The sequence below is a fragment of the Calypte anna genome, chromosome 6, assembly GCF_003957555.1.
Source record: "Calypte anna isolate BGI_N300 chromosome 6, bCalAnn1_v1.p, whole genome shotgun sequence".
NCBI classification, from domain to species: domain Eukaryota; kingdom Metazoa; phylum Chordata; class Aves; order Apodiformes; family Trochilidae; genus Calypte; species Calypte anna.
This window is the reverse complement of record NC_044252.1, coordinates 18,969,067-18,996,191: the sequence shown is the minus strand read 5'-3', so window position 1 is coordinate 18,996,191 and position 27,125 is coordinate 18,969,067. Positions and strand designations below refer to the sequence as shown.

The 27,125-nt window shown below is 39.0% G+C and overlaps 2 protein-coding genes across 2 annotated transcripts in view; both read left to right on the top strand.

Moving 5' to 3' along the window:
• Window positions 1-654: 654 nt before the first annotated feature.
• LOC115598521 (proline-rich protein 36-like) lies at window positions 655-24,712 on the top strand. The gene is made up of 3 exons (XM_030453233.1): window positions 655-785; window positions 3,141-4,373; window positions 24,317-24,712. Exons 1-3 carry the CDS (start codon window positions 655-657, stop codon window positions 24,432-24,434), a joined length of 1,482 nt encoding a protein of 493 aa, XP_030309093.1. The 3' UTR covers window positions 24,435-24,712.
• The window catches only part of PLCE1 (phospholipase C epsilon 1), a 124,844-nt gene continuing 122,406 nt past the window's right edge, over window positions 24,688-27,125 (top strand). Inside the window, 1 exon segment of the mRNA XM_030452952.1 lies at window positions 24,688-25,916. Coding sequence (XP_030308812.1) covers window positions 24,729-25,916 — 1,188 coding nt within the window. The 5' untranslated portion in view covers window positions 24,688-24,728.

Below are 27,125 nucleotides of genomic sequence, written 5' to 3'. Positions count from 1 at the left end.
ACAGTTCAGACTGCGTGTGGAGAAAAAAAGCCAGGTATTCTTGTGTACACTGTAGCTACTTTTTCTTCCTGATGTTGGGAAAACTGTACGAGTAAACTCGCATTTCTTCAGTTTCCCCATCTGTATAATGTGAATAATACCATCTTGCAGGAATGTGTGGAATTTATGATTTATGCATCACTCTGAAGTTCATCTTGAAATAATTTTTTTAACCCAAACTCCAGATAACATGGTCAGTAGAAGACTTAGCTGGTAAGAGCTAAAAGACAGATCCATATTTTTTGAAAGTAATTTATTTTTCTTTACCACAAATACTACATGGAAAATCCCAGGTCAGTGAAACTTAATATCTGAATACTCACCTTGTATGTTTATTTCTGTTGCTAGTGAATCTAGCAATGTGGTATATCTGAGCTGGATGTGTTGTCTTTCTATACGGTCAAGCCTGATGGAGTAGGGTACAGTGTGATGACTTCCAGCCACTTCTCATGAAAACATGGCAGACACTGCATTACAGTGAGAAAGAAAATAAAATTGAAGCACTCTCAAAGGACTTTCTGCTTGGCCAAGACTGTTAAAGAGGAATCTTGACCCACAAATCAAGTGCAGTGCAGCAAAGGATAATTTCTTCATCTGGATAGTGCTGAGGTTGTCATGCAGCTTAAAATTCACTTCTGCGTGGGAAGAACTCGAGCATGGGAGCCCCCAGCAGATGAAGTGGAGTCCTGGATGCTCACAAATGCCTGCACACTTCCCACACCTTGGGAGAAAATTAGTTTTGAAAGGTCAGTGACTTTTTTTGAGGGGAGTTATTTCTCTTGTGTGTACCACCAGGAAGAGGTCCCAAACTGATGAATCTTGCAGTAACAAAAGCAGATTCCTTGCATAACTATTTCAACAGGCAGCTTTCCAACCTGGCATCAAGGAAATTATGTTCTTCTCGAGTAAATCTGCTTGCAGCATCACAGAGGTTCATGTATTTCCGTTGGAATGGAAAGAATATGGCTAGTCTCAATCATAAATGTGTTAACTAAGTTGTAATTTCATCTTTCTTGTGATCTACGTATAACTTCTGACTTGTTTTTCAAGAAGGAAATCACATTGAAAACATTAAGTAGCAACTTACATAGTCAGATATATCTAGACATATTACTGCTTCATATTTATTTTTTTCTCAGCCTGCAGTGCATTTCAGGAATGAAATTTCTGAACTATCAATTGCACAAATACTCTTTAAGAAGACTGCAGTCCTGCAGCTTTGCACTCCTTGTAATATCTTCTTTCCTACAGTATTCAGAGAGGTAAATGTCATCCCAGAAAAAAATGAGCATCAAATTAATTACCACCTGTCATCTTTATATCTGACTTACAGCTTTCACATTGCTGTTTTTTATATCTTCCATCATCACACTGCTAAAAAAAACTTGCCATTAAAAATTCTTCCAGTATCCTCTTGAAACAAGGAAGTCTTCAATGTACACGTGGGGAGCTGGATCTCAGGATCCTTTCATCCTTAATGAAACAAATTTCTCAAGCATATTATTGATCCCTGATGTGTTAAATTGTCCCACTGACATGTGCCTGAAGTTAGACAAATGCCTAAGTTTTTTATTGCATCAGGGATACGGTGATTTCTCCAAATATTCCATTCTGTAAACCAAATCACTTTATTTTCAGTACAGGGTATTTTTATTGTTGGAGTTTTGCAAGCTGAAAAAAATAAAGCACAAATACCTAGTGAATGAAAATTTATATATATTTTCCACTGGAATGATGTGATAATAACTTTCCTGTACTCCAGTTCTGGAAAAGCAGAGAGAGACTGGAAAAAGCTTCCATGGAAGAGTTTCTGATGTGCTCGGAGGATAATTCATTGTCACTATTGCAGTGCTGAAAACTTACTGCATTATTTGTTATGAAATAGTTGCTATGCCTCTCTCTGACACTAACAAAATGTAAAGTACACTGAAGTATTATCAGCTGAATGTATGGGTCAGTATGCATAATACTGTATTGTGGCATTTTTATGGGGTACCATGTACAGTGAATGATACTGGGGCCACACTGGTGGCAAAGGGATTACTGCATTTTCTGATGGAACTGGATTTTATCCAATATGAACTGTATTTCAGTATAGAGTGATCAATATTACGAGTTAATTATATTAGTTCAGACTGGTCATTTCTCCTATCTCCTAAGCAATAAATCATCTTAATGCTACGCTGCTAAAACTATTAAGGTGCTTTACTATAATGAATGTATTTTCTCTCACTATTCTAATAATCAGAACCTGTAAGGCACTGAGAGAGTCAGCGTAGGTAAATGTAAAGCCAAGAAGTCAGCAGCCTCACCCAATTTATTAAACAACACTGCCCCCTCCCCCCCCCCAAATCTCCAAACATCCAACCAAAAAGCAAAAAAAAAAAACCCACAAAAAAACAAACCTAGCCAAACAAACCCCAACTCAAACAAAAAAACCCACCCAACCAAGCAAACAACCTTTTGGAAAATACTTAATATTGTAGACTTTCAGTGGATAACTTATTTTTTTATGTATTAGTTGAAGTGCTAATACACTTTCTCAGCATTGATTACTATCTACAGGGCATCAATACTATTGCACTTGTACTGCCCTCACAAAACAATTCTTGCCATGAGGTGTGGTGGTCGCTGAGATAAGAGAGTAGGATATATAGCAGTAGATCTGACTTCCAAACTTTCACATTTGCTCTTCCCTTCGAAAATAGTACAACAAATTCCTTGTACTGTAAGGCATTGAGTTAAATTAACTGTAAGTTTTACAACCCTGTAGTGGGACATCATCTCCACATACCTTAGTTACGAGAATTGGTGCCCTTCATATAAAAATGTCCGAAATAAACCTGTATTATTTATGGCCAAATTTCGCCTGTTTTGGGTTTTGGTTGTTTTTTTGTTTTAAAGAAGAAAAAAAAAAGATAAAAAAAAGATAATTCTTCCTTTCAAATCAAAGTTTAGGACACTGTTTTTCTTTTCGTTCTAAAGATGCATTGTACAAAGATGCACAGCTGAGTTCATCGAAATCGTATTTTTCCGTACCGCCGATGGAAACAGTGCAGCATTTCCAACCCCCTTCCCCAGCCTCCGCTCTCTCTTCCCAGAGATAATGGCTGGCAGCGGAGCACAGGGGAGAGCTTGTGGGCTGCGCTTCTCTACCCGCTCCTGAATCGAACCGTTGTTCCCCCTGCCGCAGTGGCGGAGCTGCTCGGCGGCAGCGCACCCCCGGTAACCCCCACCCCTCCTCCCCGCACCACCGCTGCTGCTGCCGCCGGCCGTCCGGGCGCGCGCGGGGGGCGCGGAGCGGCGGGTCGGGGGCGCGCGCTGACATTCCGATGCGGTGAGGCAGCCGCGTCCCGGCCCTCCCCCGCCCCGGCCCGCGCACGGCGATGGCGCTGGACCGGCTCCCGCAGCCGGGGACGGCTCCGTTCCTCAGCGGAGCGGAGGCGCGAGGCTGGGGCGCTTAGGCGAGCGGAGGTAGGACGACGTTCCGCGGAAAACTCCAGCAGGCAGCTTCCCACCAGGGGAGCGTGCGACCTGCGGCGGGACGGGACCCGGGGTGCGCTCGCTCGCTTCGGTGATCCCCTTTGCGGGCGTCGTCTGCTCTTTTATGAAGCAGTCAGGCACAGAGGGAACCGGGGAGGAGTTGGGGGGGGAAGCCTCTGGGTTTGTAGCTTAGGAGCACTGCTGCCGGCAGGGCGACCCGCCAAATCCGCACGACGTGGAGTTTGCTCAAACGCCGCCCGGCGCGACTGGAGCGGCGGTGGGCGGCTGCCACGGAGCACACGTTTCCCGAGGCGCCGGCAGACGCGGTGCTTCGGGCGCGGGGCCGGGCCTCGGCTGCCGAGGGGCTGCAACCCCAGCGTGCGTTTCACTCCCCATGCCCGCCTCTCTCCTATGCTTGTGCGAGCGCGGGGCTGCCGTCGGGCAAGACGAGGAGGAGCTGCTCTCAGCAGCCTCGCCCGCATCTCGCCTGTCTCGCGAGCAAGCACGTTCCCAGCGACCGATCCCGGGAGCGACCCTCCCGGGCCAGAAGTTTCCCCCCTGCCCCCACGCCACCGAGGAGGGGAGGTCCCGGGGGAACACCCCCCCGCGTTCTCTCTCCCAGCGGCTGACTCAGGCGGCCCCGCGGAACCTCCCTCCCTCCGTCCCTCCCGGCGGGGCGGTGCGCGCACCCAGGCCCCTCCCCGCCGAGGTAGGCGCCTCGCTCGCGGTGGTTGTGGAGCGCTAGCGAGTGGGGGTGGTCCTGTCCCGCGGATCTCTTCACCGCCGTGGCCCCGTCGCCGCTGGAGTCACCGGACGGCCACAGGAGGAGGATGTCGGGGGGACGCTGAAAGGTGCGTCCCCTGTTTGCCCCCGCCCGCCTTCACGGGCTTATTCTTCGACTCCTGAGCGAGACTGGCGCTTCTCTTAGGGGCTCCCGGGGCTCGGCCCCGGCATCTCCCGCCCCGGCGGGGAGCTGCCCTGTGCGGCGGTGCCCGAGGGCGGGCGTGGGCTCTGCGTTCGGCCATGTTCTGCAGTCCCGGGCCGCCGGCGGGAGGACGCCGTGGCCCCCGGTGCCCGTGCCCGACCCGCCTGACCTTTGGCTCGGGAATCCCCCTCTTTCCCCGGGAGGGGTTCAAGAAAGTCCCAAATGCAAAGCAAACCGGGTTGGGTTGCCCTTATTCCACATGCTGTAAATGATTATAAATTCTTCTTTATTATTATTTTTTTTTTTTACCTGTTATAATTGTACAAGCAGTTGTTACTTCTTTACATTAACGCCTGGCTAATTGTAATCTGACGAGCAGTGTAGCTCAGAAGAGATCTGGTGTTGGAAGGAGGCTCTGGTTCTAAGTGCCAGGGGTGCCTGTCTCTCCCCACTGTCTCGGCGAGCCCCTCTTGCGGGCTCTAAGCAGTCTCTGTGGGAGCTTGCGGGCCCAGGCACCCAGGCACGAAGGGCGAATGCATTCCTTCCAGCTCCAGACTTCTTTGGCGTGCTCAGTGAAGTGTGTTTGAGTTACAAAGACTCTAAGGCTGCAAACACTTAACAGAAGTAGTTTCACTCAAGTGTTTGTAGGATCAGAACCAAAGTGGCTGAACGTGATGCTTGTTGGTTCTGCTGCACGCTCTTGGGATGCCACCAGCATGGGTGATAAGCAGAAGAGCCTTTACAGGTGTCTGCGAACTAGGCTTCTGATAGAGAAATGTGTAAGAGCTGGGTAAAGTGGTGGAGAAATGCACAGAAGATCTGCAGGCAAAGGTTTCATAGCAAGGCACTTGTGAGAGGAGCAGAACTGGGCTTGCTGTTGTATTTATATGGAAAAAGTTTGCTAAATATTTAATTGCTTTACATTTTATATACCTGTGTATTTGAAATGGGGTCAGAGAACCTGCCAATTATGCAAAAGCCATTCAACAATTACTGTAAAGCATTGATCATTGTGTGGTTTTAGAAGACATGCGTTTCCAGCTACAAATAAACATCTTTAATCTGTGGCATCTCATCCTGTGAACTATCAATGGCAACCAACTGATGTTTGTGATACTTAGAAAAACAAAATGAAAAACACTTACACAAATCTGGGAGCAATGGAAGAAAGGGGTGAAAACAGAAACAGACATGACATTTTGTGTATTAGTAAATACTTCAGAGAAAAAAGCCCAAGTCCAAATGTCCAGTCTGTGCATAAATCACAAAGGATTACTACAATATTTTTTTAATAATCTAAATAGAATTTATTAATGTTCTGCCATATTGAGCTATTAATCTCATATACTATAATGTGATCATTCTTACCTTTAACTCATGGCTAAGAAATTTGTTATGAAAACTGTGACTACAGGCCAGGAAGTGTGGCTCCTGCCCTCTCGATTCATATTAATTTAATGTGATGCATCTTAACCTATGTAAGTGTGGTGTTAAGCCAGACTTCCTACAATTTAATAAGAAAAAAACAAAACAGAGGAAAACTTTAAGTTCAAGAAACTTGGAAACTCTACTGCAGAATAAAAAAACCCTGAAAAGTGTATTCACTGGAAATCTGGCAAGTTCATGAGAGAGATTAGAAAGTTGAAGTTTAGGACATAGGTAAAATGAGAAAAATAAATGTATTTAGGTTCAAAAGAATGTTGTGAAACAATTTGAGCACTCTTTGTAAGTACTTGTAGAAGTGAGTATGTCTTCTATCAAAGGGCTGTTCTTTTAAGAGAAGTATTGATATTAAGAACATTAAGATCCAGTGACTAGAACCTGTACTGAAATTGAGTACAGAAGCAAGGCACATTGAACACTGACAGTTGTCACTGTCACAAAGGATTGTGGTATACTTAGAATTGTCCAACACATTTAGCTCAAGTTAGTGGCTTTTTTTTGCAGAAGAGCAGCTGTAATTTAGCAATTGTTCTTGGATTGGAAAGAAGAATTAATTAAAGGAAGATGAGTTATAAAGGAGGCAGGAAGCAATTAATCTATTATTTCATTGTAAGTCCCTGATTTGCATATATACAAAAGTATTTCTTAAAGATTTTCTTCTTTTAAACCACTAAAGACTGCTTTGGAACAAAGGCTGTAGTTTTGTTTTCTCTTTGTACCATACCTACCACAAAAGGATATTGGCTGATGACTGTGAGCCCTACACTTTATAAATGGCAGTTACAATGTTACTAGCAATAATTCACAGCTTTTTTGTTTCCTGTATTTTTCGAAAACAGCAGTAATTGAAACATGGAAATGAATCAGGCAGCTCCAGCATGTAGATGCTTACTCTCATGCCTCAGTGCAGTTCCTTTTGAGTTACAGCTGTAATTTGATTATGCAGACAGCAGGTTAACAGCTCTCTGTACCTTTAGTATGCAATCTGATTAATTTTTAAACAATACTTTTCATCATGGCTTTTTTTTAAAAAGGGCACTAGCATGTTAACATGAAATAAATATTTTTCCTTAGGTTAATACCATCCCTTCTTGAGCCTTCTTAATCTAATTTAAAAGAGAGGTGTTGCACATGTACTTGAGGGCCTACATGACTAGCACACATTACACGAGAGCAGTCCAGCTTACTTTGTGTGCTGTTCTGTTTGTCTTGGCAAACCTATATGTAGATCTGCTTCTGGGTGGGGTTTCCATAGTCATTCTTCTGCCAGATATTGGTCATATTTCATACTTTGATTTTTTTTTTTTTTTTTTTTTTTTTTGAGCAAAATGCCCATCTGCTGAAATGAGACTTGTGTTTAAGAACTGAGGAGAAAGTTATTGTGGTTTTTCTTTGCATTTACTATATTGGGAGCTCTCTAATATTTTTTTTCTGTTTTTGAGACATTTCATTTTGATTTTATTTGAAACAATGGTATTAATTTGTAAATGTGTCACTGTGGGATCAAAGTCTGATCCTTGGCGTTTTCATATACTCTGTCATGGTGATATCTCTGTGCAGTCCCCTGGATTTCTGACTGTAGGAGAGGCTGTAGACAAGCTGCCTCTCTCTTTGATTCTGTAATTCATGTTAGTAATTTTAAGATAGGCCCAGTTATTTCTGAATAATCCAGCATGTTCAAACAAAAGCTAGATGTGCCATCAGTTACCAAAAACTGATATGCTACAGAAACTAGAAGGGATGATCTCAACTCTCCACCAGAATTATCTTTCTTTCAGAGTCCATGACATTACTCCAGTTTATCAAGTGTCAACGATTGTGCCCCAGGTAATATTAGCTCTCAGTGAATCACTTGAAGTAACAGGGACCCACACCTTGTGGAATATATGGCATGCCGCATGCAGCAGCCTTCTGTGTTCTTTACATCCAAAACTTACAAATGCCAGCATAATTTCGAGTATGGATGCAGTACAGGCTTGAATCTTGTTCAAGGAACTGTATTCCGTGGGCCAATGTATTTACAGTAATATTTCACTCACAGGAAGGCCAAGTAGTTTAAATAGGCTTTCAGCGCTGGGATACTTTTTATTCTACATTGCTATCAGTAAGTAATATTTAATAATTTGTAATGACATTTTCAGTGGAGCCACCTTGTGACAAAAATCAAATTGGATTTTTCTACTTGTTGTAACATTTCATTAGTAATTAAAAATTAAATACTTGGGTATTTTCAATATTCTTTATGTTACTCAGTTGAATGTGTTAAATGAGACACAAAAAGTGGAGATATGGAGTTCGAAGTCAGAGCTACCATTTCAAACATTTATTTTTGGGCTAATGGTTTTATTCTATTAGTATGCACAAGTGCTGCATAACTTGCATCTAAGAATAGTGTGTTTTCTTAAACAGATGACTCTCCAGTTGCATTGACCTTGCCTTGTGCAGTAGGACCTTGCTGTCTGCTGTTTTAGACAATGCTCTGATGTGAGACCTCTCCTCCCACAGTGTTTTCTCTGCCCATGCTACAGAATGCGGCAAGAATGCTGCTGCAGTGATCTCTGGTATTTGAGGTTTTTGTTACACTGCATCTTCTTTCTAACATTTTCATAATGCATTCCATGACTCACAAAACTCTCTTGCTTGGATTAGATTAATTTCTTTTTGTGTCAGTGCAAATTTCTTTTAGCAGTACTTGGGGAAACCCAACTTGGTTTCTCTTTGGAATTCAGCCAGATAAAGAGGTATCATGTAGCAGAGCAGCCACTGTTCTGTGCACTACCCAGAGTTTACATTAAAGAGCAACCTGTGGACTTCCTCTTGAGGAGCTTTCTTGGTGTGAATACCTCTTTTTGAGTTCCTTTAGGGTTGCTATGTTTGTTTTGGATTACAGCTATGTACCAAATTGCAAAAAGAAAATGGTTTTATTGAAAAATAAAACCTATACTTTAATATCCAGCCTGAATTGCTTCCTGAAGACACTGTTCTGGTTTTGGTCTCATTTTAGCTTTTGTCATCGTCTGACATTTTTCAGAGATCTATTTTCAGCCAGGTATTGTTCAGTTCAGGAAAGTATGTTAGAATGCATCTATAACAAGTTTGCTTCATTGGTGGGCAGAGTTTTCTAAGGATTGGTTAGGATTTTTCTGACTTTTACTAGAGGAAGTTATACTTTTGATGACTTTCAAATAGATGTTACGTGAGCATAAACTGAAAGCTGGTGGGAAATAATCTAGTTGCAGGTATTTCTTGCGAAAGCTTCGAGTTTCTGCTCACTCTGCACCCAGTTTTGTTCAACAAGCTTGTGGGATGAAGTAAAAGCAGAAGAATATCTATCCAGGGCTCCAGTCCCCTAGATTTCTGAATGCAGGAGAGGCTGTAAACAAGCTTCCTCTCTCTTTGATTCTGTAATTCATGTTTCCTCTGTAGCTACAGCATTGGCTGCTTTGCTGTCACATCTTGAGTTGCAAAGGTGTCAAAGGATATGTGGTATATAATGCTTCTTGAAGTCTTTTATATTGTGGTACTTCCATATTATTGTGATACATATTGCATTTTTTCAGATGAAAAATATGTCTTAATGTAGATTCTTTAGAGCCCTTGAAATTTTTCAGTGTACCTGTTATTTTTTAAATAGTCTGTCATTTTCCTTTCCCCCCCCTTCCCTGGCAATAACAAAGTGGAATGCAGTGTGACCTTTGCTTTGTTGTGATTGCAGGTTTTTTGTTTGTTTTTACTTTTCTTAGCAGTTTATTGATGAGACACTAATAGAAACAATAAAATCCAGCAGTTAGCTGTTTATGTTGGAAATATTGTCATCCTAATAACCAACCGAAATGTTGCTGATTTGAATATACATCTATTCCTATTCTGTGCTTTATTTCACATAGTATAAACACGATATTCTGTTTTGGTGTTGGGGGTGTTGTCTCTGTAGACATAGAAAGGAAATATGGAGAAACTTATTACAAAAATAATGGTTTCTTGTGTGTCATCAACTGAAACCTCCAGAATAATCCCATTTAGAAGCATTCTGAGTATCATTAGCCTGCATAAATAAAATATTCAGGTTCAATTATAGAGCTTTTTTCTTTATTTTTACAGGACAGATTTTGAATGTAGTTATCACTATTTCATTATCTGTCACTGTACAACAATTCCACCAAGTTATGCCATCAAATTAAATACACTGTTGTTTGGAGTAGTCTTCATATGACTATAAGTATGTAATGGGTACACTTAATGGTTCAGTTCTGCGTTTTGTTTTTGTTTGTTTTAAAAATATTCTGTCCTCCTTAAAGATACAGCTGTTGTAGGGAGGTAATTACTGCTTGGTGCTCCCTGCCCACCAGTAATTATTCCACTTTGGAATTTTCCTCTTGCTCTCAGGTCAGCTGTCATCTAGCAGAAGAGCTCAGTCATGTCTTCCCCCAGTGTTGTATGACAACTGAACTCTTCCTGAAAATGGAGAATTATTGTAATTTGCTGAAAAAAAAGGGAAAAGTTCACTGTTCTTCTTACCTAAGTATTAAAACTGTTGTCTGTAATCCTGACTCATATCTAAAATCAGTTCTTTTACTTCTATACCTTTGAAAATATGGGCTCTTCTGAGTACACCATGTTATAGAAACCAATATACCCTTCTTAAGTCTTGGGTATATGTTTAATGTAATATGCCCCTGTTACAGATTAAGTCAGGGAGTAGTTAACATGAAGGTGTTACCATGCAACTAATTAAGCAGAGATTTAGAAATGCCAGTTGCATGCATAGCATTGTCTCATATGTGAAAGGTTGAGAGGTTTCCCAACTTTGGAAAAGTCAAATGTTGACTTCTTGTAAGGAAAAGTAAACCTGGGATCTTCTGTACTGTGTCTGTTAGGGTTTTTCTGAATAGATTTTTCTTGCCTTTATTGAAAATTATATTAGCTTAGCCCAAATCCATGTGGCACTGGATGCTGTTCATTTCATTGGGTTGCTTATTCCATGTTGGCAGAAATATGATATGTGTAAACATACAGTTTTTGCTCTCCAGTTGTATTTAAATCTGCAATTAAAGCAGATTTCAGAGACTACACTACAATATTGGATTGCAGTACATAGTTGAACTAACTTACAGTATGAAACAGATTTTGATTTTTTTTTTTAATATGTGAAATTAAAAATCTGTGTTGGTTTTTTGGTTGTTTTTTTTTTTTTTTTTCCTAAGCCAGACTAGTGTTCTTGGTACTCAATCAAAAGACATTTGTAGGTGAAGATCTAGAATTTAAACTTGTTTGGGAATACAGTTCAATCCAGAAATGCACTACTCTGTTGTTTCCATTCCCATCTAGCTTTCCTGAAATAAAATGAAAGTTAAGTGTACCCTGCTATTAGAATGTTGTTATTAAAAATCTGGCTTTAGTGGCCAATTTTGATAAATGGTAAGAGTATATTGTTAATATTGTTCTTTCCTTTATGTGTTAAGCAGATATTGACAAATGCCAATCTAGTTGCACAGATTAAATTTGTTTATAATATACTTATGGAAATATTTTGGATTTCCAGTGAAGAAAAAATATTCTTATAAAATACATTTAGAGCCATGAGTAAGAGGGGTTTATAAGTCTCTTGAATTATTAAATGTGGAAGTGTTTTTAGTGGCCAGCTGAATTTTTTCGTTCCAACAAATTCTGAGCTATGGCAATTTTTTTTTTTTAACTGATTTTCCATCTCACTCATTTATGAACAGTTTTTTTGAGAATATTTTGCCTATTGTGATGCTCATGCAGCAAGTTCTGGAACTTTGCCTTCATACTTCTTATTTCTGTGTAATAGAAGATGTGTAGAAAAAATCAAAGATGTTTTGGGATATAAATGGTCCTTCCTAATAAAATTGTAGATATCTTTGCTAGAACCAGAAAAAAGAATGGTTAATTTGTGATAAATGGATGTTTACAGTTTAAGTACATTTTCATGGGTTATAGTCCTTCCAATCAAATGCATCCTGGCAGCATGCCAACAAAGTGATTTTATCATGAAACTGTACTGTCAGCACCAACCATTCAATGCATCAATTTCCAAATCCTTGTTATCCTTCCTTTTTTATGATTACTACTTTTACAAGTAGTAATTAGCTCTTGTTTTGATAACTAAATGGTCTGGTTTTAAAGCTGAATAATATGAATAATTGTATAATGGTACAACAAAGGGCTTCTAGAAAAACAGTACATTTTAGAAATTAATTCTCCGTAGTATTTGAACTGTGATTCTACTTTTGCATGCCAGGTTCATTAGTGGTTTGTAAAAATAATTCCCTAGACAGTAGGCTATAAAACTGGTCAGTGTTAAAATATGCAGTAACGTCTTTCAAATGGCTGTATAGTACTAGACTGCTCTGCCTGCCCAAATTCTCTTTCAAGGTGCAGATCGTAACATCTGGTTGGAGTTTTGCTACCTGATAGGCATAGGTATGCTAAGGATGCACAGACAGTAAACAGTTTTCATCAGGTCTTCACATCCACTACTCCAGAAGAAGCAAGTTTTTGTGTTTTCCTAAAGTTTGCAGATGTCATTCTACTTTTCCAACAAAGCTTACTTTCATGTTTGTGTCATCCCTTCATGTTGTTCCCTATACCCTTTTTTAATTGCATTATGCAAGTTGATACTGCATGGTTGCATACCTTTAAGGTTGATATCTTTACTGATGTAAAGGTTCATCCCTAACAGTCAGCTGCCCTGTTGTCTTGGTACATAGAGCTGCTTATTGAGGCTAAAGTATCTGAGGACAAAATATAACGTGCTGCACTTAGGCTGGCAGAACACAGTATTATCCTGTCTAACAGCTTTTGTGCAGCTCTGAACTTCATCTCAACCATGGACTTTAAAGTTGCATGGAGTTGATTTACAAGTTACAAGGAGAGCTGTAAAAATTGTTGAGGAAGGTGTGTGCACAGATTTAAAGGAGGGCAAAATTGTTTGGTGTAACAGCATTTGAGCTATGATAGCCAGTAAAGTATCTGATCTGTACATGAGTCTAAACTCATGTTCCTTCCTCCAGCTTGACATGATGCTCTGATTATTTTTCTTTGGTTTTATACTCCCATTCTCAGTCTGCTGTCAACTTTACTCTGTTCCCTTGAGCTCTGAGGATGCTTTCAAGAATAGCAGAAAGCCACAGAAAGCCACAAACAAAAAACCCTGTTCACTTGCTATTCTTGCTTGAATTTACATTTACCAAGGCTGTCCCAAATATTTCAGGTGCAGTAGGCTCCATGAAATTAATGGATAATTAAAAAAACCCAAATGTCCTGTTTTCCTGTCTGCTTGTTGGTCTTTCTTAACCATCTTGCTTACAGTAAAGCTCTATTCTGTTAGCAACAGTATGCATCCCAATAAAGATCTTAAAGTTTTAATTGAGACAGAGACTGTCTCAACTGTTGCAGCAAATGCAAAGAAAATTGGCCATGTTTCCTTCTACTTGCCTAAAAAGCATGAAAGCTGGGGCCCTTCCCCTCCCCTTTCACATTAAAAGGGAAGCTCTGATCTTTCTGTATACAATTTTTGCAAGTATTGTGAGCTTGTGTAGTTCAGTTTGGGCTTTTTCCTTTGATTATCAGTTTGCCTGTAATTTTTTTTCTTTAGTTACAGTCTTAAATATCATAGAATACCCATCTGTACAGTAATAGTTTTTATACGTGTGGCTTGCCTCTGTTATTATTTCTACTAAATCTAAAGACCTGCTTGCTTCATTTTTAAAAAATATACAGACTGTCATCTGTACTATTCATTGTGTGTTTGTGTGTAGCCACTTTGTCAGATGCTTTAGGAGGTCTACAGTAGATTTGGGTTTTAAAGGTAGACCTTGCCTTTTCTAAACTTAAATTTAGTTCTTCTGATTTGTTTTTTCTTAAAGGTAGGTGAAAAGGGAAAGCAATATTCAGTAGGTTATTTTTTTATTGCCTTGGAAGCAAATAAAAAGATATCTTGTACACACAGGGGCTCTGAGTGTGACATAGTCCTGGCTAAATTATTAGGAGTAGGTCTAAGGTAACTTAACAGTTCACAAGGTAAATTCATAATACAAGAAGTGTTCAAGTGTTTTAAAAAAAAATGCAACACACAAACAAAAACAACAAAACAAAACTAACCTTGAGAGTTTAAGGGGATGCCAATTGATTTGGAAAGAATGGAAATGACAAAGATACGCAGGAGTAGGATGTAACTGGTTTGAGGTGTGGCAGTTGCATTCCTGAGAAGACAGATAAACAATATTTGATTTGAAATCTGAAAGGACAGGTTAGTCTACTTTCATTTCCGTATGTTGGTTTTATTTGTTGTTTCTTCATGGGCCATAATATTATCCATGAGCTTTACTCTAGATGTATATGTACTATACTTTTTCCTACTCACCTCAGTCCTCTCACATGATTTGCTTCTTACTTGTTGGTTTTGTAACAGAAAGTGAAGTATGGGAAAGCTGTACCGTCGACATTAGAAACAAAAACCTCCATATAGTATGCAAGGTATTGGTTGGGAAAACAGAGCTTCCAATTGCCTATTGCATGCTCTAAGTTCTGGTACAGATGGTGATACCCTCACTGAGCTACAATTTTAAAACACTTTCTAGACATGTCATCAATGACCAGTTGTGGCAAGCCATTGATGCTCATTGCCTTAAAAGCTGTTTTGAAACAGTTCTGTGTTTTTACACTGTTTTGAAACATTACACAGGTTTTTGGTTGTACACAGAGCACTGTTGCTAGCATCAGCTGTTGTTTTGTTCCAAACTATTTAGATTGCGTGGACCGTGAGTTTTCATCACTGCTTTGTGTCTTAAAAGTCCTTAGGGATCTTTTCTTATGCCAGTTATTACCTCATAACTCAGCTGCCTGCTAAGGTCATTGTTGAGTGATCAGTCCTGCAGGTGAGCCTCCTGCATCTAGTCTATAGGTTTTTCCCCCAGTGGAATGAAGTCAGTGTTGTCATCTTGCCCAGGAGAAGTCTGATTACCAAGCCTATCACTGCTCATTATCTTTCAGTTTGCTTTCAGGACTGCCCCAGTAGTGTTCGATTCAGTATTTCAGAGTCTCTGCTTTTGGCCTTGCTGGTGAGATGCAAAAATCTCTGTTAATTGTGGTGTTTGGGTGTCACTTAATAATCAAATTTCCTCAACTTCTTTGCATCTTTCATGGTGATAACATGGATGTGGTTGAGGTGAGGCCAGAGATCTCCATTGTTGGGCACCAGGAGTATGAGCTGGGGGCAGAGGCTCTGTCACAGCCCACTCATGCTGAGAGCAGCACCAGTGGATGAGTTGGGTCTGGTGTTCTGACAGTCTGGTCAAAAGGTTGGGAGCAGCAAAGGACAGAGCCTGGGCCCAGAGCTGCCACTAACCATAGCTCAGCCCAGGACTGAGCTGAAATGGCTCCTGGGGCCATTGGTGGAGACTGCAGGTGGGGCTGGGTGTGGCAGTTAAGGACTTGGTGTCCTTGGGGCCCTGACACCCCCTCTGAGGGACATTTGTAATCACCCTGACCTGGGTTAACATCTCATATCACCATTGTTAGTTGCAGCACTGGTTGGCATCATCATGCCCAAGTACATTGCAGAAGACGGATTCGTTTCATCTTGCTTAACTGTTACAGCAGAAATAACCTTGAGCATTTCAGCATGCGTTTGCTGGTTCTTTATCTTTTACAGTCCTTTTGTGGTTGGGTCCTTTTGTGGTTGGGTTCTTTGCTTGTTTAATTGTGGTACTGATTGTTTCCTCTCTGGTCCCTTCTCTTCTCCACTCAATCTTATGTTATAGCTCAGGCAAACGTATGTGCTTCCTCCCTTCTAGGACTATCTTTTGCTAAATATAATGTTATTAAGTAATGTGATAGCAGCAGAGATGTACAACCACATGGATGCAAGCTAATCTTTCTGCTTGACTGAGAAAGTGTAGCCTATGCAATTAGTGCTTATTTTTGCATAATATGTTATTGCTGAGGCATATGAATATTCGAATGTATGCTTATCTAGTTTAGGGTAACACACCCCAACAAGATTCCTTCACAGCATTTTCAGATTTTAATGAAGCTGTATTGTTTGGAGACTAGCAGAGTTTCTGGCTCATACTGCTGCTTATGTCAAAATAAAAAAGGGTGTTCCAGAGAAGGAAGTGTCCTTTTCCAAATTATGACAGCATTTTTTAGCTGATTTGTTATGGAAATAGCTTTGCAAAGTCACGCTGTGTGTCTGTCTTTTCTTCCAACTTTTAACTTTGCCTCTAGCAATCAGATTTATTATGGAAGAGCAGATCTCAAAGTTACTAAAGACCCAACAGAGTTCATGCAAGTATTACTGAGGTGCAGCAGATAAGTCCTATAAATCATTCTGGCTCTGAAGAAGTTGCTCTGAGAGTTCATACATGAGCAGAGGGTCCAGATAGGAGAAAGTACTTAGTATTACCCAAACTGTAATAAAAGCTTCAGCTGGAACTGGCATCTCCTTAGACATCATGATTATTTAGAGTTCATTACTTCTAGAAGTAACTAAGGTATATAATGATTGGCTCATCTGTTCTGTTTCTTTTCAGTGTACCTTTAGCTGCTGAATATATGGACATTAAATATTCTCTGAAATACTTCCAGTAATTTTATCAAAAACTTCCTGGTGTTAAAATTGCACTTCATGTATTCAGATGAAAGTACAAGAACTTTTGAGAAATGCAGTAAACCTTCAGTAAGTGCTTTTTTGTGTAAGATAATATAGAATTAGCTTTTGCCACACTTTCTTATCCCAATTTACTAAATTGTTAAGACTGTGGTAGACTAAAAATCTGGGGCAAAGTCCCATCTTATCAAGGGAGCAGATTTTCATGTTTAGAATTCCAAGTTCTTACTATTCTTTAGTCAAGGAACTTGACCATACTTCCCAAGAGTGAATTGTTTTATGATGGCTGCACTTTGGTCACTTATTATTTTATCCCAAAAGAAACGATGCAGTCCAAATGCATAAGCATAAGCCACAGTTTCTTAACAGGAATCTCACAAGTAGTCAGAAATTCTAAAGGGTTATTTTCATAGTGACTCTGAAATGTAACCAAGAGAAGCAAGTAAATCTGCTTTTGCTCAGCAAGGATATTGATATTTATGGCAATTATTTTTAAGAACCTCAAATAAAGGACTGCCTAAATGTATCATAATCATATAAGGAAATGTGTTGATCTTCAGGTATGTTTCTCTTTCAAATAAGTTAAAATGTTTAGGAACTACAAGCGGAGCTTAAGGAACATGAAAGTTGTGAGTGTACAGCTCTCAGTGTCTGGCTCCATTTATCTTAGAAGATGTGATGGTGTATTATAAAAGAAGCCTCCTAATTTTGATGCTGCATGTATTTCCACCCTATTTATTTATTAAGGTTGAATTACTAGTATGCATAGTATTAATTACAATTATGCTTACAAGAGTTAAAAATCTTTCATTTAAAATTATGCCTTGAAATGTATTATGTTAGTAATGCTCTCTTATGGTAACATCATGAATATCTTGCGAGATGGTGAAAAAATAATTTGCAGTTCTGTGGTGGGCTGCTGTTTGCACATTTAATTGTGGGAAGAGCCAGCATTGGAGAGATTACTTCATGGCTTGAATGAGTCAGATGTCTCCCAGGGGATGATGTGGTTGAAAAAGGCATTGTAGGCAACAAAATGAATGTAGTATTGATTTGCTGCTACTTGTGTAGTGCTCCCTTCAGTGTCACAGTACTTAATATGTAGAAATGTTAGAATAGTAGTAGGATAGAAATTGTTTCATGTATTTTCAGGTATGCTTGATCAATGGGCTTCTTAAAATGACATCTTTCTCAAGCAGATAAGTAATTGCCTTCTAAGCAAAATGCCCTGTTTTTTTTGTCTTGCATTTTCTATTAGGTATGGTCATAATATGCAGATGAAATAGCAGATGTTCAAAAGAGAAAGTAAAAATAATAAAAGACTAAATATTATGATTCCTGAATGAGTGATATGAATAGGTCAGGAATGGGATACAAAGAAATGAAACAGTGGTGCAATGATTTAATGTTAGTCTTCAGCATTTGAAAGATTTTTCTTGGCTTTTCTAGAACTAAAGTGTTTCTAGAACTAAAGACTGACAACTGATTGAACACATGTTCACATACAGATTAGCTTTTCATTTTAATTTGAAACATATACTGAGGTTTCAGACTTTTGCAGTAATGACAGCTGAGCAGTAATACATATAGTATTACTCAAGTGGTATTTTTAATAGGATTACTGTGACTTAGCATAATATGAATAAAAGTGATATCTTGGGTTTGTAGAAGATAACCTGTAGTGATGTATGCACCTCTCCCATACCATCAGACATTTTAGTAGTCAGAAATATTTTTATTACAGGTTTGTTTTGTTCTCACCAGTGTGCCTAGTATTACAGCTAACACAGCCTACTGAGAGAAACGGAAATGAGGGAAGACTTGGGTGCTCGGATAAGAAAAATATCATGAGGAAGAACAGACAAGAAAAGGAACCTGAGGTGTTCTTGTTGCTCATTGTGTGACCTGGTTCAGAGTAGTTTCAAAATTTTGGCAAAGTGACAGGTTTTTTTATGGCAAGGTGCCATAACAGTTTGTTGAAATATGTCAGTGTGCCACTTAAAGTCCCTTAAAGACATTGTTTCTTGTTGGGCAGAAATGCTAGATGGGCTCAGAGGGAAAGGCTACCTCCCAGAGGTGCTTTGTTGTTAACTGGAGCTAATTAAGAAGGGGTTGCCAGGGGCAGAGATTCCTGCTAGAGAGACAAGGATTTATGCCTTGTGATGCTAAGCTGTCTGGTATTGTTTTAGGAGTAGGGAGGACGAGAGATGATGGTGAGAGGATATTTGGGAAATGTCTCTACTGTGAAGCTGAACAGTCAGTTACAAACCACTGAGCTAAGGCTTGGAGATCCTCTGAATTAGTCTTTTTTAATTGCAATGTTCAGATAAATAAATCTGATTTTATAGAAACTGATATGCTGGTTTCTATCACTGTTGAAGTTTGGATCCTAGATCAGGAGAAAAATATTGCTGGAAGGCGAAGGTGGTGGAGTGTGGTTGGCATGCTGTGAGGTTTGAACCACTTCCACTATTCTGGAAGGGTCAGTCTGCTGTAGCACTGGGCCAGTGGCTGACTGACTGAGGCATTAACTTCTCAAGGCTTGAAGCAACTGATTTAGATAAGCAGCATGCTTTTGTCAAGTTAGCATCTCTGAAAGCATCTTTTATAGGTGTAGTAGGAAGAGAATAGGATCAAAGCATGAAACACCAAACTCTGATAAGCCATTGTGAATCTGTGGTTGGATCATTTTTTTGCAATTGGTTTCCTACTTACTTCCCCTTTGCATTGAAGAACTTGTCTGGCTTTCCAATAATGTAATTTTTCCTGCTCACATACTGAGTTTATTTGTGGTAATGAATCTCTGAAGAGAGTGTGATAGAAACTAGAATGAAGGGAGTACACCCTCTTTAGTGGTGGTATTCGTGTGTAGTCCCAGGTTACTGTTGACATTTGAGAGTTGGAAACAGTTCATGTTTCAGATTGGCAGACTTTTGGTGTGGTAAGCAAGTCCTCAGAACAGTAATGTTTGTATATAAACATTCCATTTTGTATTAACATTTTGAGGCCACAGAAATGATTGGCAAATTACAGGAAATACATTAATTTGTGCTATGTTTTATTATTTATATTTGATGACAACAAGACTGAAATTGCAGCTTTCAGATAAGGTCACTGTGTGAAATTCAAGTAACTACTGAACAGAAAGTTTATTTAAACAGCTTATTGCTGATCAGGTCTAGAAAGAAAGAATGCAAGAACAGGCACTGACAGTAAGATAAATCCAGTCTGGGGTTCTTTCAGTGCATCTCCTCATAGAGAAAAGGAATTTCTGCAAAGAAAAAAGGTTTAGCTGGTATGTGGCAGTAGATTCAGATCCTGCCTGATGCAGTGATGATGAGGCAATTGAGAGGCTTCACCATCTGCAAATATTTGACACATAGTTTTGCATTGCTTGAGACATTTAATACTTGATCTAGTCTATAAAAAGCATATAAACTAGAAAAAAAATCAACTTGACAGGCTATATACATGCTGTAGTTCTTCAAGATTTTTTTTGTTGTAGAAATGCAGACACTGGTGGTAAATCTGAGGTTCTGCTCTATGATGCTCTATGAGAGATAAGTTGTTACAGTTTTCTTCTAACTGTTCAAATAGGGCTTGTGCACATCTTGAGAGATTCTTAAGAATCTGCCTATTTCCTCGTTATGGTTTGCCCATGGTTCTGTGGGCAGAAGAAAGGTTTAGAAAACTGATGATAGTACTTCTGTGGGTTAGTTTCCCAAGAATCTCTCATTGATTGCTTCTCCATTAGATGCTTTGTAAGTATTTATTAATCCAAATTATTACTAATTTTATTTGCTTGGGCTTTTTTTGTGTGCATGTGTGTGTGTGTTGAAATGTCTTTTGTTTGGGATAAATAGCCACTGAATAAGTAGCATATGGAATGAAAGTTGGAGAAATAGCTATAGATGTCCCAGGCCTTCACCAGGTTCCCTGGGAAGCTTCCATAGCATCCTACATCCTACATTTGCATTTGGCATCTCTGGCAGAAAGCCTCTTTTATAGATAATCACAATCTGTACCATGAAATCCATCCACTATGTGCCCCTCATGCAGTTGCTGCTCTTTCCCACAGTCCAGCCAACATCCTCAAATATTCATCTAATCATCTTTTCCTTGACACCCTAGAGTTGGAAGGCTTTCTGATGTACCACATTGTGTGATGGTTTTGATCCTTCATATACTTTTCCTTAGGCTAAATAATGGTGTAAATCTTAGCATACTGTATTTTTTTTCCTCTGAAGCAGAATTCCTGCTGATTTCAAAAGGAAATTACCTTGAGTAATTAATTACATGTTAAATTATACTGAATTAATACACTTCAGTAGTATTTGTTTATGTTGGGTGTTTTATGTAAACTGTTGTAGACTTGAATCCCAGATGGCTGGTGAAGAAGGAATTATTAAACATTAATTGTAATTCATACTTACTAAAACTAGTTTGCACTTTTAAGTCTTAAAGTGTACACAGCAGAGAAAAAAAAGAAGTAGATAAAAGAGTTTTGTGTCACATGCTTTCAGACTTACTACATTTGGTGAATATGTGTGCTGAAAGGCTGCCAGATTGGTTTTTTTTCATTATTTGTTTGCCTTTGTTGGCTGAACACTGCATTCAGGATGATTCACTAATGCTGGATCCAGTTTCTTTTATTTTTTTGTTTCCGGTATTGATAGAAAGAGCACATCACATTTCTGACATAACTTAAGCCTTGTAAAATGAAGCACTGTAGTTATTAGTGGATTTCTTCAGCTAATCTAGTGGCTTCAGCATGTGTTGAATACAGAGCAGGCTTAGCTGCCTAATTCATGTGCTTCTTTATTCAGATTTGACTGTGAATCATTGTGGCTTTAGCTAAATATGCACAAGGAAGAATATGATTTTTAAGAATTTCAGCTTTTTTAATATGCAGATACATATGTATATTTATATGAGGATACTGTATGAGGATCTAGGCTTTGGGTGCCCATATGCAGATACATAACTAAGAGAAACCACAGAAAATGATTGTTCTGCAATTTTACGGTATGTTACAAAATACTGTTTTATTGGTTGAGCTTGTGTTAACACTTCATAATGTACCTAATGAATTCCAGCAGTTTAATTAATATGCTGGGCACAGTGGATTGAAATTTGTTGATTACAGTGGAAAGCAGAGTCTGAGATGAATGTAATGGGGAACACATGAAACCTGTGTCATCTGTTCAGCAGAGCTGCAGCTTCAAATATTTTTGTGGTTGCCTGTAGATCACAGGCTCTGGTGTCATGGTTTTCACTTGCTATTTCATGAGATTTGAACATAATTGTAATTTAATTTGTATGTTCAAGGTGCATTTAAACACAATAACTAACATTATCTAGGCAGAAGCTACTATGGAGATGTGTGGTCCCTACCAGGCATTCCTAGTGTTTCCTACTTGTGGAAGAGGGTGACCATGTGGCCACAAGGTGAATCAATTAATTTGGATATAAAAAATTGTTTCCTGACAAATCAGCTGAATCTGCTTAGCTTTGTTGACTCATGATGGAGAAAAGGGAAATGGGGTCTGAAGATGAAGAGTGAGGGGAGAAGCAAGTCTGCCAGCTGTGGTGGCAGCTACCTGCTAGATTGATGTAGCTGAAGCATAAAATTACATTTAGAGATTGCAGAAATACATAAAGCAACATCAGCCACTTTTTCCACCCTTTCCCTTGCTGCTTGTTTTCTCCCTTGTAGTTTTGAAGCGCACGTTAGTAGAGTAATATATGAACTGGATTTGGAAAATAATCTATCTGTGAAGTAACTTGAGCAAAAAAAATTCTTGAGATGGATTAGTTCCCTATCATGTTGCAATGGTCATGAGAGGATGGGAACAGCTGGACATAAACAGGGATCTTCTTAAGCTGACATTGTTCTTGATGAGTTGGATTTCAAATATAGGCACAGATAGATAAGGAAGAGTAATGCTGGTAGAGAGAAATGGGAGAGCCTGTGGCCTCTGGAGTTGAGAAGAGAGGTGACCCACAAAAAATTTTTACTGATGTTGAAAATTTGAGATAAAGTTTCTAGAGAAAAGAAGAAGATACGAGAGAAGCAGTTTGGGGAGGATGCATGTAGTGAGTGTCCTCTCTAGTAAGGGAGAGGGGGGAGAATGATGTTGAAGGAAGTCCTTGCTTCAGAATGAGCTTTGTGGGCAGTCTCAGATATAAAGGAACCTCAGATTTTAGCAGCTTTCTGTTTATAGAAGGAAATCCATGATAGCATATTTTTAAAATTTCCTCCATAAATAACAGTGTAAAAACCAAGTTAATGTACATGGCCTGTTTTGTGATCTCAGATTTTTTGTGTGCTCTTAAAGTTGCATAATGGGGATGTCTTTTTTGCCTTGTGGATTAATGTTGTTTTGTAAGAATTTCAAATGGTGACCAGTAAATTCTTTGCAGTGATAATTCAGTCCTTTAATTTTCATTCCTGGTTTAGCAATATTACAGGGAGTACATTTATGAATGTATTTTGTTGGCTTGTATTTTCAATGGGTTGCCTAGAAGTTTTCTAATGCAAACAGGAAAGATGTATCAGTAGACTGAGATGTTCTGATGAATGAGTGAGATCCTTCAAAAATCATTATTGAGGGCTATTATTAATACATGTATTTTATCATTTTACATGGTTAATATAGCAACAAAGAAACCTCTGAAAAAGACAACAAATGAAAAACAGGTGCTTCTCCTTCTGGCTCCTCCTAGGTGTTTCTCCTTTGATCGTTACAATTGTAACATCTAACATATTACAATTGTAATGTGTGTAGATTTGGACTCAAAGGCACAGAATTGTAGAATCATAGAATTTTCAGGGATGGAAGGGACCTTTAAGATTGCCTAGTTCCAACCCCTCCTGTCATGGGCAGGAACACCTCCCACTAGATCAGGTTGCTCAGAGTCCTGTCCAGCCTGGCCTTAAAAACTTCCATGGATGAGGCTTCAACCACTTCTCTGGGCCACCTGTTCCCAGTATTTCAGCACCCTCATGGTGAAGAACTTCTTCCTAATATCTAAAATAAATCTACTCTCTAATTTGAAACCATTCCCCCTAGTCCTATTACTACCTGACATCCTAACAAGTCACTCACCAGCTTTCTTGTAAGCCCCTTCAGATTCTGGAAGGCTACAATAAGGTCTCCTCAGGGCCTTCTCCTCTCCAGACTGAATAAGCCCAATTCTCTCAGTCATATGGGAGGTGCTTCAGCCCTCTGATCATCCTCGTGGCCCTTCTCTGGACATGCTCCAGCATGTCCATGTCCCTCCTGTAAAAGGGGCTCCACAACTAGATGCAGGACTCCAGGTGGGGTCTCATGAGAGCAGAGTAGAGGTGGAAAATCACTTCCCTCGACCTGCTGGCCACGCTTCTCTTGATGCAGCCGAGGATCTGGATGGCTTTCTGGGCTGCAAATGAAATGCAGCAGAATGGTTGCTAGAAGAAACAAGGTGGAAGCAAATCTAGGTGGATTGCTTGCAGTTTTCTTCAAGTGTGTACTGGCAAAAAGTTACCTAAGCTGTTATCTGGGAATCTGAAGAGGATGGAAGACAGAGAAGAGGGTTGGGAAATGCAATTTCCCCAAAATTGTAAAGTGAGACTTTAGACTGCTTAAAATATATTTTTTTGAATTCTCCAGGTCTCAGCATAATTAACGTCTCTTATATTGTGCTCCTTCTCTTTATGTTAAAAAAAAATCCTTTCTATTGTAGCTGTGATGGTGGCTTTTGTTCAATGGATTCTCTACAATATATTTATATTTTTTTTTTCTACTTTACAGAAACCCAGCTTTTTGGATGCCCTTTGGGTGGGGAGATGCATCTTTGGTTTGGATTATGTGTTTGCTCATCTTCTGCAATCTGAGGCAACAGTGTGTGAAGTGTGCATGCTACATGTGACAGAAGAAACGAGCACAGAAACAAGGCAAATGGCTACATCATAAGAAGCTGATTTAAATATGTTTGTGTTTCATGCCACTAATCCAAGGCTGGGAAAGCCTAGTAGCCCAACTGTTAAAAAAATTACTTTGTTTTAAAACCCAGGTCAAAACCAACGAGTAGTCAGTTTATATTTTACCATGTGTTCCCTGATTATTTAGCACTGGATCTTTTATTACACTGAAATAATGGTGTGAGGATTGGTAGGCAGCATCCCACCTCCCCCTATTCCCCAACACACAGGACTGTGTCAAGATGACCTCTGAGGAAATGAGAGCATCTGTTCTTGTCTCTGTGGTAGAGGGTAAAGTGATACCTGCTCGGTCAGCTGGAGATGAAAATAGTGAAAATGCTTTGGACACCAGTGTTATAAAAAGACATACTGCCAGTTTGGGGAGGCAAACCACACGCACTCTCTCATACTTACACAGACTAGAAGAAGAAAGTCTTCAGGGCTCAGTGCCCAAAATATTCTCTCTGGCAAAAGAGCACTTGAGTAATGACAACAGTAATGAAAACTTCTGGGAGAGGAACAGCTCCATCCCTGATTCAGTGGAATCTCTTAACATTAACTGTGACATTGTACAGAAAAACTACAAGAGTAATATCCCATGCAGCCAGTTGTATAAATCTTGTGATCCCTTAGCAGGGGAAGAGGCACGCCTGGAAACTGGAATTCCTATTTCACTGGAAAGAGCCATGCTTGCTGAAATTCAGTTGAAAACAAATGGACCGTCATTGAGAAGCCAGACAGCAGTAAAAAAGAAAGACAGCAGTGATACTGACCAAGTGGCCTTTTTTCACTTTCATTGTTCTAGTGAAAGGAATATATCGGAGGCTTTGTGCAGTTTACACAACAGCTTCATTTTGGATGACTGCTTGCAGGCAGTAAGTGTTGGCAATGGTAACACCACTGGTTCTCCAGCTTGCACTTGCAGATTAATGGAGTTGACAAATAACTGTGAGAATGAAAACAGGCAGCAGTTGTATGAAGACACTTTAAAGGATAAATATTTATGTTTGGAAACAGCACCACGAAAGGTTAAATTGGCATGCTCAGGTCACAGCTTCTGTGGAAATAACTTCACTGGGAGAATGCCCTCAAAGCCCTTTCTGAGCCATTTTGAAGACTGTAATGATAACTGTGAAGAAGAGCTGGAAGAGGATTTTTTTAGAAACAAAAAGGAACGCTCTACTTTATTAATAAGACGTTTCTGTAAAAATGATAAAGAGGTTAAAAAATCGGTTTATACGGGAACGAGAGCAATTGTTAGGACTTTACCTTCAGGGCATATAGGAACTGCTGCTTGGAAGTATGTGGAGCAAAGGAGAAACAACAGTGGCTCGAAGCTTTCTAGGATTACAGCAGAACAGCTAACTGTAATTCAGCCCTTGATAAAACAAGAATTTAATTCCTTTTTTGAGACATCTTTATGGTATAAGGTAAGCTTTTCATAATATTTGGTCTTTGTTTTATAAACATTTCGATACCCTGCAGACCTTTTATATTGGAAAACAAAATTCAAAAAAATTGGGAAAAAAAGCCTTTGACTACTAAACAGTAAGTAACACTGAATAGGGTTGTTCACATAACTGTAATACTGAATAGGGTGCTTCACTTAACCACATTGAACCTCATGCTGAATACTTCTTTTTAGAAGAATGTACTCTTATCCTTTAAAAGTTATTTTAGATTAAAATAGGCATGGGCTAGAATGTTTAGATTTTATCTGTATAAAATGTGTAAATATATATGTATATATACACCTATATATACATGTATATGCATATATATCTATTTAAAATATAGAAGGGTACATATTTATACATAGATATATGTATAAATTTGTATCTAGAGAAATAATTTGTATTTAAGTATGGAATATACCTAGATACATGTATAAAAATATATACACATTTGTATTTTAGGTAGAAATGCATATAATATTTATATTTATACATGCATTAAAATACATGCATTAATATACATTATAGGAAAACATAGATGAATATATATATGTCATATATATGTCACATATATGTGTATAAAAACTTTTTTTTGATATATTATACTATAATAATTCCATGGAATATAGTCTATGAAATGCTAACTGGCAGTATTTTATCCCAGTGGAATATTTTGTAACTCTAAAAATGAAAGCTTAGTATTTTGCCTAACTTACTAATATTTAGAAAGCTTCTACACTTGCAAATAATTAAAAAGGAATTATAGTTGAATAACATATATTAATGTGTTGATATTGTCCTGATGTGTGTTCTCTTAAATTAGATAGTACAAAAGATTCTAAGTTCAGAATGAACTCATGAATGCATAAATAATTACTGTAGAAGTGACATATCACATCCTTAATAAATTATTTTAAGTAGTTAAAGATTTTCTTTGTTGGTAGAAATTAAATAGTTATTTATGGAATTTATAAAAAGAGATTTTGACCACTGATTTTTGAGGATTCATCTGAAATGTACCTACCACAAAAGAAAGGCCATCAGGTTGATCATAGCAGGAGAAAATCAAGAAGAGAAGAGCTTAGAAAAACAAGGACATGTGATATTTTTCTGTTAAAATGTGTGAATAAAGGATGGGAGAATAACCAGGGTGAAGGAGAGTGTGATGAGAAAAGCTGTGCTTAT